Source organism: Ptychodera flava, chromosome 7 (assembly GCF_041260155.1).
Source record: "Ptychodera flava strain L36383 chromosome 7, AS_Pfla_20210202, whole genome shotgun sequence".
Classification (NCBI taxonomy): Eukaryota; Metazoa; Hemichordata; class Enteropneusta; family Ptychoderidae; genus Ptychodera; species Ptychodera flava.
This window is the reverse complement of record NC_091934.1, coordinates 10,811,678-10,827,663: the sequence shown is the minus strand read 5'-3', so window position 1 is coordinate 10,827,663 and position 15,986 is coordinate 10,811,678. Positions and strand designations below refer to the sequence as shown.

Genomic DNA, 15,986 nt, shown 5'->3' with positions numbered 1-15,986 from the left:
ATTTGTGAGCGTCATTCGGCTTTTAAAATCGTAACTTCACTTGTACACCATTGTCTGAAGCATACTTGCAGCTACTGTACGTCTTATTGTTTGCCACTGATGAGTAGAAAAGACCTCTCAATGACGATGATCTAATTAATTCTCTGGATCTCTATAAACTACTGAAAGAACACTGTAAACATCTTAAATGACGTATTCAGTATTTAAAAGTACTTTGCCTTTCTTTCGCGCTAATTTTCTTGAAGGTTTAAAAACGAGGGTCGGTTTGTTTAACTCGGATCACTCCAACTCATTTTTATGACTGTGTGCTAACAACGGTAACTTGGAATAAACAGTGTTGAAGATACGGATGAATCTGTTATAATCTGTTATCGAAATTAAACCAGATGGCAAGTTTGTAAATATACTCGAAATATGGCTTATTCCTTGTTGGTTTGATGCCCTAATTTTTTAGACCAATAGGTTAAGAAAATGGTGTAAAAATAACTAGATTAAAATATCTTTCTTGATCAAAATGTAGAAAATGCCTGCAAATTAAACAGAGAAATTAAACTTTTCCTTATATTAAATTTATCACACATACGATTACACCAGGCTGAGTCAATATTATTATTCGAGAGTTGGTTTTCGCTTGAAGCAATCTGACTTTAGACAATTCAATGTCATGTGACAATAAAGATTATGCAGCACAGTATAATAGTATATAGGAGTTATGTAAATTATTTATGAAAATACACATAAAGAAAATAAGAATACTAAAAACAGATGGCGGTAAAAGAGGTCTTGAGTTGGCTAGGGAACTTATTCCAGCGACAGCAATATAGGAGAAGATTCTATATTATCTATTTTAGAACTTAATCTGCAACATGTAGTGCCAAGTTTAAGCCATTTCCCCCTGGCCTCCGGACCTCTATTAAATTATGATTAAATAATTCTACAATAACTGGTTTTTAACTCAGACTCTGCCAGCAAAGCATTCTGTACGATGAGAAATGCCGTGTATGGTTTGTTGAATTTCGTTCACTCATAGAAATTGCTTATCGTCGAAGGCTGTAACGATTTTGACATTGCTCGCTTCAGGTATCTTCAAAATGCATTGAAAATGAACCCCACCTTGTCTGAAAGGAAAGATACAGCCTCGAATTCAATTCTTTACACCGGTAATGCTAGTCCTGCACAATATGCGCAGTATCTTGATGACACTGAGCCGTAATTGGTATAATCTCTGTTCCTTACTTGGAAAAAATATTCAAATGAAAGCATACGATTAGCAGTCAGACAGTTCCGGACCATTTTACAATATCCGTGAGAGGTTCAGATGTGCGTACGTAGCGTGAACGTAACGTCGAACGCCTACACACGTTGCGTTCACGCTACGTGTGCGGTAAAGCGATTAAGATAATAACGTGACCTTTGACATCGAGGAAACTTGCAAGCTGTAAAAATGAATCTGATTGGCGCGGAAGTTTACTTTTATCCAATCATCACTAGTGTTACAGCATTCTTTTGTATGCTCCTTGTTGGTAAACATTACAAGGATGGCTGCGGCTCGGAGAAGGTATGTAGGCTGTCAATGACACATTTTATTGTATATTTTGTTTTTATGAGAAAATTTTAAACCGGAAAAAACCTATAAGATGAATAAACTCGAGGCAAGGCAAAATCACTTGAAAATAACAACGAGGAAATAAAATAGGTGTAGTTCCTACATGTATGATGTGGCAACACAGCTGTTGAAGATGAGCGAGTTAAAAAAAATTATGTTGACGACGAGCAGTTGTATCATGAAAATCAAGTAACCAGAAAGTTTAGAAAGAAAAAAATAATTTCTTTTGAATTTAGCGTAGTGTTCACGTGTGTAGGTGATCTGTCCCTTGCCATAACTACAGTGGCAGCCTCGACTGCATCCACGGGCTACAACATTCACATTTGCCTCTATCCTGTTAAAATTGTAGACGCAGACGAGAAGAATCGTTGACGCACTTTTGGTTTGTGAGGAAGATGATAGTGACTTGGATATGCTGTTAACTGATACATTCTCAACCGGAAGAAATCTTGAAAATACACCAGTGAACCTCGATCAATTTTCGGACGATGAGTGCTTTGAATTTTTCAGGTAATGTAGATCTTATGCCTTAATGTAAATACCTGCATCTATATGGAACTGTCTTTTGTTCAACTAATTTTTATTTCATGTTATCTTTGTCTATTTTATTTATTGATTATTATAAAAACATTTATATATTTAATTGTTTCTATAGCACTCAGCAAAATTCTCCTCTTATGTACAAATTTTATTACTCAACTTCCAGATTTGCAAAACCAGACCTTACCCGGTTGCATGATGGACTCTCTCTCCCAGAAAAAATTGTAGGATACAATGGAACTGCTGCAACAAGTATGGAAGCTCTGCTCATACTTCTACGCAGACTAGCCTATCCAAACCGTTGGTGTGATTTAGTCACATTTTTTCAGAGGGATGAACCAGAGTTGAGCATTATTTTCAACACGGTAAATAATTTAATTTTATATACTGGTACACAGAAAGTGAAACCCACATGAGGCTTTAGGGCAAACCATAATTTGATAAAAATCAGATGCAGGGAACAAATAACAGTCTGTAAAACTGATGAGATTTCATAGTCACAGTCACATGCAGATATGTATTTAAAACAATTGCATTTTTATAACTTGCGCTACCTATCCCAAATGTGCTTTGGGTGTTCTACTTTTATACAGATTGTAGAACATATCTATGAAGAATGTGGTCATCTTTGACATCTCTGAATTTAGTGTGGCTTGATCTGGTGACATTTGCTGAAGCAGTTCATAACAAGGGGGCTACACTAGATAATTGTTGGGGGTTCATCGATGGAACTGCCAGATCAATTTCAAGACCAACAAGTGGCCAAGGTGTTGTGTTCTCTGGGCATAAGCGAACTCACTGTCTTAAATTCCAAGTAAGGATATCATGTTTTTCACTTAGCTAGCAATCTTCTTATTTAGGAGGCATAGTCTTTTCATAATGTGTGAATCATATTCATTTCACAGTTTCTATTGGAAAAAAGAGCAAGCTGTGTTCCTTAAGGAGACCTTACACACGTTATGTATATTAATTTTATACAAGAAATTTGAGCTAATTACTGTTAAGTCCAAGGGATCATTTACAAACTCATTCACAATTAGCCTTCCCACTAAACATTTCAAATTTACTCTTGAAAAAAATTTATTGGTTTGGAAAGGTGTCAATTAAATTGTTCAACGAATTTTCATGTCTGAATAATTCAAGTCGTTTCTTCAAATGTTTAGAATTCCATGTAAGAAAAAAATGTGTTTTGTCTTCTTATCAGTATCTCACTTTCTAAACCAAGTTGACAATATTTTTCCATTCAATTTCAGTCCATTCAAGCTCCAAATGGCCTCATTGCCCACATGTTTGGACCTATAGAAGGGAGCCGTCATGATGCCTTCATGCTTGGAGAGAGTGAAGTACTTCCAAAACTAGAGCAGCTTCAAAATGATGGCCCAATGATGTGTGTTTACGGGGACCCTGCTTATCCACTCCGACCCGAGTTAATGGGCCCATTCAAAGGAGCACACCTAACACCCCAGCAGCAGATTTTCAATCGGTCCATGTCTGAAGTACGTGTATGTGTAGAATGGGGCTTTGCAAAGATAATCACTTTGTTTGCATTTCTTGATTTTAAGAAGAATCAAAAACTGTACCTACAGCCTGTTGCCATGTACTTTCTTGTAGCAACCATTCTAACTAATTGTCACACTTGTCTGTATGGGAGTGAGACTTCAACATTTTTTGATCTGCAGCCACCAACACTTGAAATGTATCTTTCAAATGAACAAGTACTGTAAAAACCTGTTTGTTTCAACCAGTGAAAAATAATTGGAGGTTGAAATAGATTGTAATTCAAATTTGCAAATTTGTCAAAATGAGAGCATCTTTTTGATGTGTAAAATGAAAAAAATTTACTGTGTGATGTCCAACAACAGAGAAATATTATTTTTACTTTTTGGCGTATAACTTGAAATAATTTTAAATGGTCATACTTCACTGTATTTTAAATTTTTCAAAATAGTATCATTATTAATAAACATGTTTTCTTGATATATGATTGTCAGGAGTTATAGTGTCTGCTACAGGACAGGGTCAGATTTGGATTCACTCAAAGTTTTGATAAATTGGTAAGTTGTTTGGGAACCTGCTGCAACCATGTATGTGTGTTGACTTACTTAAAAGACAAGTGACCTAACGGCCGATATAGCTCTGCTGTGATATTTAAGAGAACTGAGATGATGACATCAATGTGAGAAGTGACATTCATATTCAACCACAGTTTAACTGTCCAGACAATCATTGTGATTGTCAAAAAATTTGCAATGATTAATTACCCAAAAAGGATAACGATGCAAATTTACAAAAACTGCTACAATATCGCCAAGGTAGCCCATGGGAAACTGCATAAAAATCAGTGCAAGAAACTCTGAAATTTTATCATCAGATAGAGGAAAATTACACAAAAATTAAGAGATGCAAATTTCGCCACAATTTGAGCAAACTTGAGTGAGGTCACTCCTGTGAACCTCCAGGCCAAGTTTCAAAGCAATCTGAAATGGTTTCAGAGAAGAAGACCATTGCTGATGGAGAATGGATGGACGACAGATGACGACGACGGACAACTACCCTATCAGATAAGCTCCGCGTTACTGACAGCGGAGCTAAAAACAAATATTTTTTTTATAAGCAAGAGGCTGGGCTAAACTTTCATTCAGAAAACCTTTTGCATGGAGACAACACATTTCACTCATTTGATCAAATAAAATAACAAAAACATAATCTTATGAACAGTTATTTATTTTAAAACAAAACAACCTAAACATGGGAACCAAACACAATAGCTCAGGGAAAAACTGAACATTTTTATTCACATTTAAAATTTAATTTCTTTTTGCAAGCTGTTCTATCATCTTCATTTGCATTTCTAACTGCTTCTCTTGAAGTGCCAACCTTCTTTTTTCAACTTCCAGGGCGTCCTGCTTATACTTCATTTCCACTTCATGTTTCTGTTGTAGGTAGGAAAAGAGTTCACTCTTTGATGACCTCATGACCTTTTGCTTTTTGCTAGTGTGATGCTCTGGAGAGAAATGAAATTATATGATAAAAGAGTGAATTATAAATTGAATGGAAAATTTTGAAATGTTATGGTTGATGATTCTGTAGTGTACCTGGCTAAACAAAGCACATGGAGATATTAGTACATGACTGCAACAGGGTCTGATCAGTACCAGTAACAGACCTTTAGTCTGTTACAGGACATGTAAAATTGGTCAGATATCAAGAAAATATTGACAGATCTGAATCAGGCCTATTATTGCATGAATGTATACAGTGTGGTATAATTTCTGGCTGTATCCAGTGCTGTGACCACATGATTGAGACATTGGTGGACAAACAGTGGTGTGTCAGTGTTGAAATTACACGGCCTGAAAATTTGTAAGATGGCAGGGTTGTATATGTTCAGAAAATGGATCAATTTTGAAGAGAAAATGAAAAAAAAGGTATAATTGTATCCACATTTAACCCTTTCACCCCCCAGTTCCCTGTATACAGGTCCAACTTTACCATAGAAAACAATAGATTTGGGACAAACCATGGTGGTGAAAGGGTTAAACAAATTCAGACCCTGTTGCAGGTCTGTGTACACAGTCCAGTATACACATGATCATTTTGTGTACACTCTAAAACTGAAGAGGTTTAGAATACATCCCACAACCCCATGTGACTAAAATAAACCAATGATTGTGCCAATTATGGTATGCTGGCCAGAACCACCAACCTTGAAATGTACATATTACTACTGTCTGCTGATGCATCAGCCAATACCAGAGACTAACGGTCTGTCAGCCATCATTTTGAAAAAAAAAACAATAACTGAATTTTCAAAGTGGCCGCTGACAGACCGTCAGCCCCTGATTGTTGTGCTTGTCAAGGTTTCAAGGTTGGCGGCACTGTTCGCCATGATGTATTAACACGGTCATTGGTTTATTTGAGTATACACAAACTGATGATGATGCAGGTCAAACTTTCATACCCGCTCATATCACTATGTCTACAACACTGTATACAACTACAGGACTACAGCACTGACTATAGACATGTACATCAGCCTCTGTCACAGCAATAGGACATCTTTGCTGACACAGACCTTTGCCACAGGGTTGTATCAGGTATACACATAGCCTGTAACAAAGGCATAATTATTTTTTTTGGGGGGGGGGGGCTGTGTTGGAGAACAAAACACTTCTAAAGAAATTAACCCCCTGAATGCCACATTTACTGGCCTAAATTTTGTTGCAACATTTTTCATATATTTTTAACTGACACTTTTTTTCCAATTTGAACACAAAATGTATAGCAGGACATCGGTTTTAGATTTTGGTTAAAATTATTTAAAAATTATCTACACAATTTTTGTAATTACTGCAGATAATAAGCAGACTGTTTTGTGGATGGTGTCAAAAGTTGACACTGGCATGAAATGGCTAATTATTACAAACAATGGAATTAATAATCTTGTACAAGCAAAAATAAAATTACTCTAGCAACTGGCCCTGACAAAATGCTGTGGTACTGGTCTAGTCTGTATATGTCAAGACATCCCATGTCTTGTGACTGGGGATGATGTGGGTCGATCTGCATATGACAAGTGCTGTGATGACATGGCTGTACACAGCACTGAAGACACATGCTTGTTTGATTATTGACAGTACCCATGGTTGGCCATGAAATTAAGGAGTCACATACCACAATATAGACTGTTTCCCAGGACTAATGGAGAGTGGAGTCTATTTTGTGGATGGTCCCCTTATCCTTAAGGAACTGTTCTATACAACACACTTCATATTGCCATATTCTCACCCAAAAAATGTCTTGTTCTGACTTGGTCACAGAAGATAACTTTGTTTAAAGTTATGTTTCCTTATGCAAATATCAATTTGGATTTGCTATGGGACTAGTTGTTCATGCTATTGCAGCAGAATAGATGATACCTGATTAAACAGTTTTGTCAGCAAGACATGAACATTCAATGAATCTGAGAAGATACCAAATGAGGTGTGTGATAGTTCCTAATGACTGAGCATACCTTCTTGGTCATTGTTCCCTGCTGTTGCTGTCATTCTTTTCATGGCAGTCTCTCTTATGGCTAGGGCTTGCTGTCTCTGTTCATGTTTTTTCTTTGATGCAACAACCTCCTTAGAAGTACTGGCTGCATGACTTTCTACATATGAAAGGACTTCTTGGCATAATTGTTGCAGCTCATTGTATTGTTCTTCTGTGCCAGATCTGAAATATTGAAGTATGAATTATAATAATAGCAACTAAAAAACTCAGAAACATTCAGACAAATCAATCTAATGATTAAAGGGGAACGTTACCCAGCAAATATGTGTTCAGCAATAAAAAATCTATGAAAATCTGGTGTGAAACCTGTCTTTGTTATTCAATTTCACTTTAGCACTATGGCACCCATTTGAAAACCTTTGATTATAGGCGTAAGTGACGCAAGAGCCTAGCACTGCACTGACACTTGTAAGGCTTCCCAAGCTATAGACTATGGGGAAGCCCTGCAACTGTGAGTGCAGTGCTAGGCTCTTACATCACTTCCGCCTATAACCAAAGATTTTCAAATGGGTGCCATTGCACAATGAGTGAGTGAAAGTGAATAACAGAGACAGATTTCGTGCCAGTTTTTCATCGATTTTTTATTACTGAACAAAAAATACCTGAGTAACCTTTCCCTTTAATATAATAATGATAAAGTTATCACCTAATTTTAAAATACCTCTAAATTATAAAGCCCAAATGATTTTAGCACCACATACAGATATCATATACTGAGTAGCAACAGCACTTGCATACTACTTACTTTTTCATGGACTTCTTGTCATTTTCTTTGAACTTGCTTAGCAGTAAATCTGCATGCTCTCGGACAGATCTTGGTGATATTTTTGTTCTGTCTTCAGCCCAGGACCAATGACTCATCAGGTTATTGGCAATAGCTTGCCACTCTGCTGAAGTATCAGGCCTGCTGGCCACCACCTCCTTCAGCAATCAACGTCTTGCTGAACCGTCCACCGCAATGCAATCCGTTTTGGTGTTGTCATTTCTAGAACTATAGTCCAAAATTAGATAGTTGACATGTAAATAACCTGGTCATAAATTTAAAAACTAAACTAGAATGTTTAGATTAAAGGATAGTAGGTGTAACTTTGTGTGCATTTTCAATATTTTCATTAATTGCATCACCTGTGTTGACAAGCTGAATACTTTTAGTGTTTGAATGCTTTTGTGTGTAGAAAGAAACTACAGTTGATACACTAAACCAGAATATTGAAAGATTTATCAGTTACAGCCACTTCAACATCAAAGATACAAAGTAACAATTTTGTTATTTTTCATGTAAGGTGTTTTTCAGATTCATGCACTAATTGAAAAATTATGATAATATCATTCATCATCTCTACACTTCATCATTCTTGCTTGTGGGTATAACAATTTGATGATCTAATTTTTGATCTATACCAAAAATTATGCCATCAGAGTACTGACTATCATCTTGCAGTATTTAATGGCTCAGCTCTATTCACTGAAAATTCACTATCATTCAGTTTAGCAGGCATACCAAAACATAATAACGCTGATCGTAAATGACGTCACTGTATATGCAAAATAAAAAAACCAATCAAATCTATGTCACCTTTTGGCTGAACTTAAAATCTAATTACAAGTTCTGTAATCATGCTAGATACATTGACATGGATTTCCATGATGGAAATTTGTCCAAAATTGCAATTAGCTCAGAACATTCAGAAAAACCGTCAACATTTTGAAAAACAAACGTTGCTGAGCTTTCAATTACCAAGAATCAAACTTTTACAACTTACCAAACAAAATTACATGTTCATGTACACCACAAAGCATCGTACACAACTTTTCAATTGGTGAAACCCAACAAGTATCTTAGGAAGGCAGTGACCATGGAGGTAGCAAAGCCACTGCACTGGGGCCTATATAATACATGCAATGACTAGTGTTTCAGAAATTTCCCGTTCCGCGTAAACAAAACAGAAAACCTGACAATTGGTCAGCAGTTAAATAAGGTATTCTTGGTAAAATGAGAGATATACTTCATGCATAAAATACATCAAATAGATCGCATATTGCGTAAAAAGACAAAGGTTGCCCGGCAAAGTGGAGGTGAACTGCATGACAGACCAGGTCAGCTCAATGCATTTCACAACATCATCGGGCATCGAGCGAACAGTCAAGTTTTCCCAGGTTCCGAGTGGGGCTACACCAGTTCAAAGTTGTCTACGATGCTATGCACTTCACCAACATGACAGTCAGATAAGCCAGAAATTAATATCCAGTAATTATGAACTGGGGGTTTTGCAGCGGGCATCCTTTCGCTTGCCGTTTTGTTGCTTCCGTGTTCGGCCAAAGGTCACTACAGCGGCAATCTGAAGGATGCCCTCAACGAAAAATCCCCTCTGATAAATTGTGCTCTTTTTTACATAAAATGTATCGTTACTAAGCAACTTTCAACATTAACACATTAAGTGATAAAGAAAGTCGGAATACAAATCATTGGCATTGAAGTCACTTCTCAAATAAACCCTTATTTTTTCTCGGAATTCACATACGTGAAACTTACCTTTTTCACGTAAAATACGGCTAGCAGACGACAAACGAACGTGTGACGTAATCAAATTACGGGAAAGGCGCGCAAGAAGTGATGACGTTTACGTTCACGTTACGTTCACGTAAGCAATCTTAATCTCTCTAATATCCGTGAGAGGGCGCACACATCGTCTGTATAGGGTGTTCGTATATACATGTACATGTGTTCTCACCGTCCGCTCGCACGGGTCCATTTCTTCCCACTAACTACCTTATTTCGGGGAGCATCCAGCTCCCGGGATCCAGCTGCCCGGACAAGAGACCTTGGCAAGCGAAGATGATGTATTCTTAGCTCTGCATGGCAAGGCTGTGTGTTGGGGGAGATCTATGGCCGGTAAGGGACCGAGCACAATTAACGGCAGGGGGGCCGGCAGAGAGAAAATGGGGGGGGGGGCACGAAAAAAAAAGAGTGTTCTTTGGGTGGGCCATGAAAATTCCAGGGAAGGTAAGGGGTGGGCCACTAAAATTTTTTACACCATGTCAGACAGAGAATATTTTTCAGCATTTTTGTTCCTTGTTGAAGCTGGAGTTCCTTGTTAAACGTCTTGTAGCATGATGAAATACCAAGTCTTAAACCTCACAATGCAGTTGTTATGTGTAAAATGAGCAATATTATTATTGAAAATTGACTTCATTTGTCAACAATAATAATGGTTGGTAATGATACAGAGGCTAGATTGAAACTGTTATTTCATCATGCCATAGGAAGAACTAGAATACGTAGTGGACACACAGGAAAAAATACTGAAAAAAGGAGAAAAATGGCATTAATGGGTCTTTTATAGTTAGCCCATGAAGGACTATTCCAATGGCAGACTGTCATTACAGTGGAGTAACATTGAATATCTTGGGTAGTCATAGAAAGGCAGACACTGGGTTGTGGAAAGTGCATTGAAATCACAATGGTCATGTTATACATTTTTCCCCAACACCTGAAAACATCATACAGATACTCAGTTGAAGTAAAGCATAGACATACCGGTATATGAAATGCTAAACATGCATACCAGGAAACAGACTCAAAAATAATTATGCAGTTCAGTTCAGTCTTCTCAGTGACAAAATTGTCCTAAAATTCTTACTCTTTGCTGTATCATACTTTGGAAATTAAAAAGACAATGCATTCATTCTATATACCATGGGTAATATGTACAAGTAGTAAAGCTTGAACATATGTTATTTTGTTTGTTTATTATTTATATATTTATTTAGTAAATATTTGAAGAAATAAATAGAAAAGTTTCCTGAGAATGAAAATACAGTAAAAACAAACTAGACAATGTTCATATCTGTGTTACTGCAATGGGTGGCGGTGTTTGTGACTACAGCGCAGAATGGCTGTGTTCTTTGCCAGGTTCATGGTAGTTGTTTGTTTGATGAGAAAATGCAGATTCAGTATCTCATCTTCAGCTCAGAGTATGCAAAGATATTTTTTCCGGTTCCTGGTTCTACTAAGATGGCTCGAAAGCAGCTCAGAGGGGTCTGGAGTACAACACTCAGCCGATCAGTCAGGTCCTTATGGATTTTTATCAGTTATCTCTTGTACATATTAAACTGAAGTAACTGATATATGGATTGCACAGTGTGACTCGTTTCTACTCACATCACAGGGAGCATTAAATTGTTTATACAAGATGCTCTGGTAGTTTTTTCAAGTTTTTGTACGATTTAATTTCAATAAAGAATTCATTAGAGATAATCCTTTGTTTACACAATCTCCAATTGCGTCAAAATTAAAAATAGTATTGTCATTTTCGTTGAACTTTGCACAAACATTCTTAGAAGTTGTGCGAGTGTAACAATGAAAAAAAAAATGGGGGTCACCACGCTCGTTTCCATGGAAACGGATGTTAAAGCAGCGTCTATAGAAATAAATAAAAATGAGATAATTCACTTAAACTAAAGAAATCAATTATTAAACGCTTAGCAAATTTGATAATTTTAATGAATACCAAGACTAGGGATGCATATCTATCAAAAGTATAGTTTTTATGAATTTTGCAAAGAAATTTAATATCGACTACAAAATGACGATATCAAAATTTCATCACCACATAATTTTCGAACTTTCTTCCTGTCGCTCTGAATGATGTCATTTTGACCAAACTTGGCCAATCAAATCTTGACTTCATACTGATCAGTTTGCCCTATTAATAAAATAGTGTCGCCAAGCTACTTTTATAATTGTATCCATGTGAATGTGTAACCTGTGCCACGTAAGAAAGAGGAAATTAATTTTTCGTCCATATTTAATAAAAATAAGCTTCCTGGGGGTCAAAATATTTCAAGGTCGTAGGTCACATTTATTTCTAAGAGATTAGGTCAAAAACTTGGGTAAAAGCGCAATTTCAACAATGACAGGTGATGTAAAATATGTGCGCTACAACATGACCCATTTATGGCAAGCCGGAGTTAAATTGGCGCAGAAACGTTCTAAAACGCGTGCGCGGCCGAAACTTAACCGTACATTCAACTTTCCCGTACTATGTATGTGCACCAGACTGAGTTCATGTTATAATGTAAGAGTGTACTAGGTTGTATATTTTGTCGGAAACAGCCGTAATTTTCAATAAATAGTACCCCATGAAGATTAAAAAATATGGCCTGAGACGGCAGAGATAGCAGAACCGTACACCAATAGCGCGCGTGGGAAATTTTCGTAAATTTGACGGTTTTCTTTGGTTCGTTGATAATATAATGGAAATAGCAGACTCAGCCCTGACCATTAACGTTTATTTATGGGCGCGGGAGCGAAGAAAGCCAAAATTAACGAGCGACGCTTGGCTTTCCTTTCGTCCTTGCCCATAAATAAACGTTAATGGTCTGGGCGTTGCCTTTATTTCTATAATAAAATTGAGCACTTGTGGGCAAAGTTCAAACACTTTTTCCCGGCGCATGCGCACGTGACAGTGAGCGACGCGTATTGCATTACTTACTGACAGAAACAAACACCGTGAACCGTAGCATCGTCGCATCGTGTTATAAAATACGGTCCGATTTTACGCTATGGAACCGGGTATCATGCCAAAAATTAACAATTTTGAGCGTGTTGTACGGTCCAGTAGCAGTGGAGAAAATCTGACAGAATTCGAAGGCAGTAAAGGTGAGAAAAGATTTCGTACGCGCACTGAGGATGAAATCATAGAAATCGTGGAAAACCGGAAAGAATCCCAGAACGAACAGACCAAGCGAGCTACAAAATGGGGTGTCAAGCAATTCAAATGTAAGTATCGCAAAATGCCGGTTCTCTAAAATTTAATATGAAAACAATGTTATTTGACCTAGCTTTGTGGAGTAGCGTCGTAAATAAGTGGCTTTTTTGTTTATTTTTCAAATTTTAGGTTGGCTGAGAGAGAAGGGTTTTGCGGAGAACTTCGAAATCCTACCTGTCGACGATCTCAATATCAAACTGCGAGAGTTTTATGCCAGTCTGTGTACAAGGAGCGGCGAAGATTACGCGAAATCTTCCCTGGTCGGCTTAAGGGCGGCAATAAATCGTCATTTGACCAGCGCGCCGTACAATCGCCCCATAAATATTTTACGTGATCGTGAATTCAATTCGAGCAACCATGTATTGGTGGGATTGATAAAGAAATTGAAACATGAAGGCAAGGATATCACAACTCATAAGTCAGCTATCCTACGCGGAGATCTTGCTAAATTGATGGAATCCAGTGTTTTGTCGATGACTACGCCTCTAGCCCTGTTACGAAAAGTTTGGTTTGACATTATGGTTCATTTCTGCCCACGGGGTCGTGAAGAACTTCGTGAAATGACAAAATCGTCACTCATGTTTGAGCGTGATGACATCGGCGCTGAGTTTGTTAGAATGGCGTACAATGAAAAAGAGAAAAATCACCAGGGCACCTTGAATCCGCGAGATGGTGTGGCTGAAGAAAAACGTATGTACGCTCAACCAGGCAGCGCAAAGTGCCCGGTAGAGCTCTAAAATTGTATCTGTCAAAGCTACACCCCGAGCAGACTGCCATGTTCCAGCGTCCGCTCACTTTCGTCGATCACAGCGCTCCGATCTGGTATTATAACGCGGCTTTGGGATCAAAAAAGTTGGGAGAAATGATGAAGGATATCAGTAAAGCTGCTAATTTATCGATGGTTTACACAAACCACTGTTTACGGGCAACCGCTGCCATTATTCTAGCGGGTCAAAATGTGAGCACACACCTGAAAGTTACCGAGGACGAGGAGTCCGTAAAACACTACGTAACCGGCGCAACAGCGGATCAACGCAGAAGTTTGTCAGGATCCCTTTTCTCTGCCACAACTGGAGAAAGCACAAGTAGGTTTTCGGAGAAAAATCCTCGCACCAATGTGGCTGAGAGTACCCAGACTACTCCAAGTGCATCGGGCCACCAAGTCCAAGGTATTCCCGCGTTGTTTCAGCATTGCACAGTCAATGTCAATATAATCCAAGTCGCGAATGATTCCAGTGCAAGTAGCCAAGATTTGCACTGACAGACACATTCAACTTACTAAAACTAGAATTATCGAATTTAAAATCGTCCAACATAAAGAGAGAGTTAGAGCTGGTCAGAACGGTCGTTTTTCATGGTGGCGTGACATCGACCGTGTTTATATATTGGTAAATAAATTTTGCCGTAGCGACGCTCAGTTGTTAAGGAGTTTTTGTATCATTTCAGGTTTTAAAACATTGAACTTCAGCAATTGAGTTTTTTGACCTTGCACTTTACGTGAATTCATGGTTGACCTTTGCCGTGATAAATAAAAAGACATCTAATGGATGATGTGTGACGTGTATTTTTACACTGAGCTTGCATACAGCGCAGCACGTCACTGTTCAGTGAATACAACATATGTAGAAATGAGGGCAACTGAACCCCTGAACATTAAGTTTTATTTATGTGCAAGGACGAAAGGAAAGCTAAAAATTAACGGGCGAGGCAGGTCGAGCCCAGCCATTAATTTTGGTTCTCCTCTCGCCCGCGCCCATAAATAAAATTACGTTAAATGGGCAGGGCTGAGTCTGTTAATACCATTATATTATCAACGAACCAAAAGGAACCACAGAGTGGGGATTTTGCCAAGTGGTTCTGTTTGTAGCTTCTCCGCTAGGTGACTGGCTGCCCTATGTTGTGATGAGTAATGAGTAATACAAGTTATGAGGCCCGTTGTCTTTCGCTTGGGAAATTTTCGTAAATTTTGACGGTTTTCTTGGGTTCGTTGATAATATAATGGCAATGAGAGACTCCGCCCAGACCAATTAATGTTTATTTATGGACACGGGTGGGGGTGGGGGTGGGGGCAGCCGAAAGTTTTCTTACGCCAATTGCAAGATCTTTAAAATGACCCCCCCCCCAAGTGCCAGATCAGAAAAGGATTGTAAAAGTTTGAGACTTCAAATATCTGTCACCGAGGTACATCGTACCTTAATTGGAAAAAATATTCAACGAGCATTTATTTAGATTTTAAAAAGTCAGAAAGCTATTAACCGGTCTGAAATCTGCAAGAGGAAATACTTTTATGTAGAAAAATGTCATGTTGTTCGTTCATCTAATCTCTAGATCAAATTGTTATATGCAGTTCTAACAGTATGAAAGACATGGCTGCATGTAAATGTGTACCAGAGTCTGCTCGTCTATTTTTTTTCCCTAAGGGAGTCGTCATTAGTCACGGCCTGGGCGGGTCGGAGGAATAAACTCTAAAATTTCGAGTACCCCCCCCTCCAACCATGATAAATTTGAGTAACCCTCCTCTCTGACACAGAAATTTTGACTGACCCCCCCCCCCAATCACTTAGAAAAATTAAATATCAATAAATGTATTTGTGAAATTTACAAAAATACAGCAGTAGTAAAGACCTTTCAAATCCTAATGACTTCTACGACTTTTAACCCAGCGGTTAAAATCGTAAAAAGTCAAAACCAGCCCGTAAAAGGCAGGAATCCCGTCTGTAACCACTACAGCTAAGCTTATGGACCCATTGCTGCGGACCCGTAGCCCTACCACCCACTCCCCCAACACAACCAGCAAAGGGAGTGGTAGGGCTACGGGTCCGCAGCAAATGGACCCACAGCTAGGTCCCTCCACAAAGTGGTGGGAGGGACCGTGACAGGAGGAACCCGTCAGTATTCCTTAAGACTCCAAGGTGAACAGATGTCTATGTCATCCGAGATATGGAGGATCCGGCAAGGCTTAGACGAGAATACGTACCAGCTGTTTGTCAATATCGGCATGACCTCATCGATTTGAC

The 15,986-nt window shown here is 38.3% G+C and overlaps 3 protein-coding genes across 4 annotated transcripts; 2 read left to right on the top strand and 1 right to left on the bottom strand.

The window, feature by feature from the left end:
• Positions 1-1,318: 1,318 nt before the first annotated feature.
• On the top strand, positions 1,319-4,084 carry LOC139136763 (uncharacterized). Its single transcript, XM_070704589.1, has 5 exons — positions 1,319-1,558; positions 1,956-2,116; positions 2,313-2,511; positions 2,740-2,960; positions 3,400-4,084. Exons 1-4 carry the CDS (start codon positions 1,445-1,447, stop codon positions 2,776-2,778), a joined length of 513 nt encoding a protein of 170 aa, XP_070560690.1. The 5' UTR covers positions 1,319-1,444; the 3' UTR covers positions 2,779-2,960; positions 3,400-4,084.
• Positions 4,085-4,849: 765 nt separating this feature from the next.
• LOC139136762 (uncharacterized) lies at positions 4,850-9,538 on the bottom strand. Of its 2 annotated transcripts, none has more exons than XM_070704587.1 (4): positions 8,962-9,538; positions 7,944-8,189; positions 7,161-7,360; positions 4,850-5,150 (listed from the first exon to the last, which is right to left on the bottom strand). In XM_070704587.1, the coding sequence occupies exons 2-4, from the start codon at positions 8,057-8,059 to the stop codon at positions 4,954-4,956; spliced, it is 513 nt and encodes a 170-aa protein (XP_070560688.1). In that variant the 5' UTR covers positions 8,060-8,189; positions 8,962-9,538; the 3' UTR covers positions 4,850-4,953. The 2 variants fall into 2 exon arrangements, with proteins under 2 accessions (XP_070560688.1, XP_070560689.1); XM_070704588.1 differs by having other exon boundaries at positions 7,944-8,183; positions 9,293-9,538.
• Positions 9,539-12,678: 3,140 nt separating this feature from the next.
• Positions 12,679-14,516, top strand: LOC139136761 (uncharacterized). Its single transcript, XM_070704586.1, has 2 exons — positions 12,679-12,980; positions 13,099-14,516. The coding sequence occupies exons 1-2, from the start codon at positions 12,764-12,766 to the stop codon at positions 13,704-13,706; spliced, it is 825 nt and encodes a 274-aa protein (XP_070560687.1). The 5' UTR covers positions 12,679-12,763; the 3' UTR covers positions 13,707-14,516.
• The last annotated feature ends 1,470 nt before the right edge of the window (positions 14,517-15,986 follow it).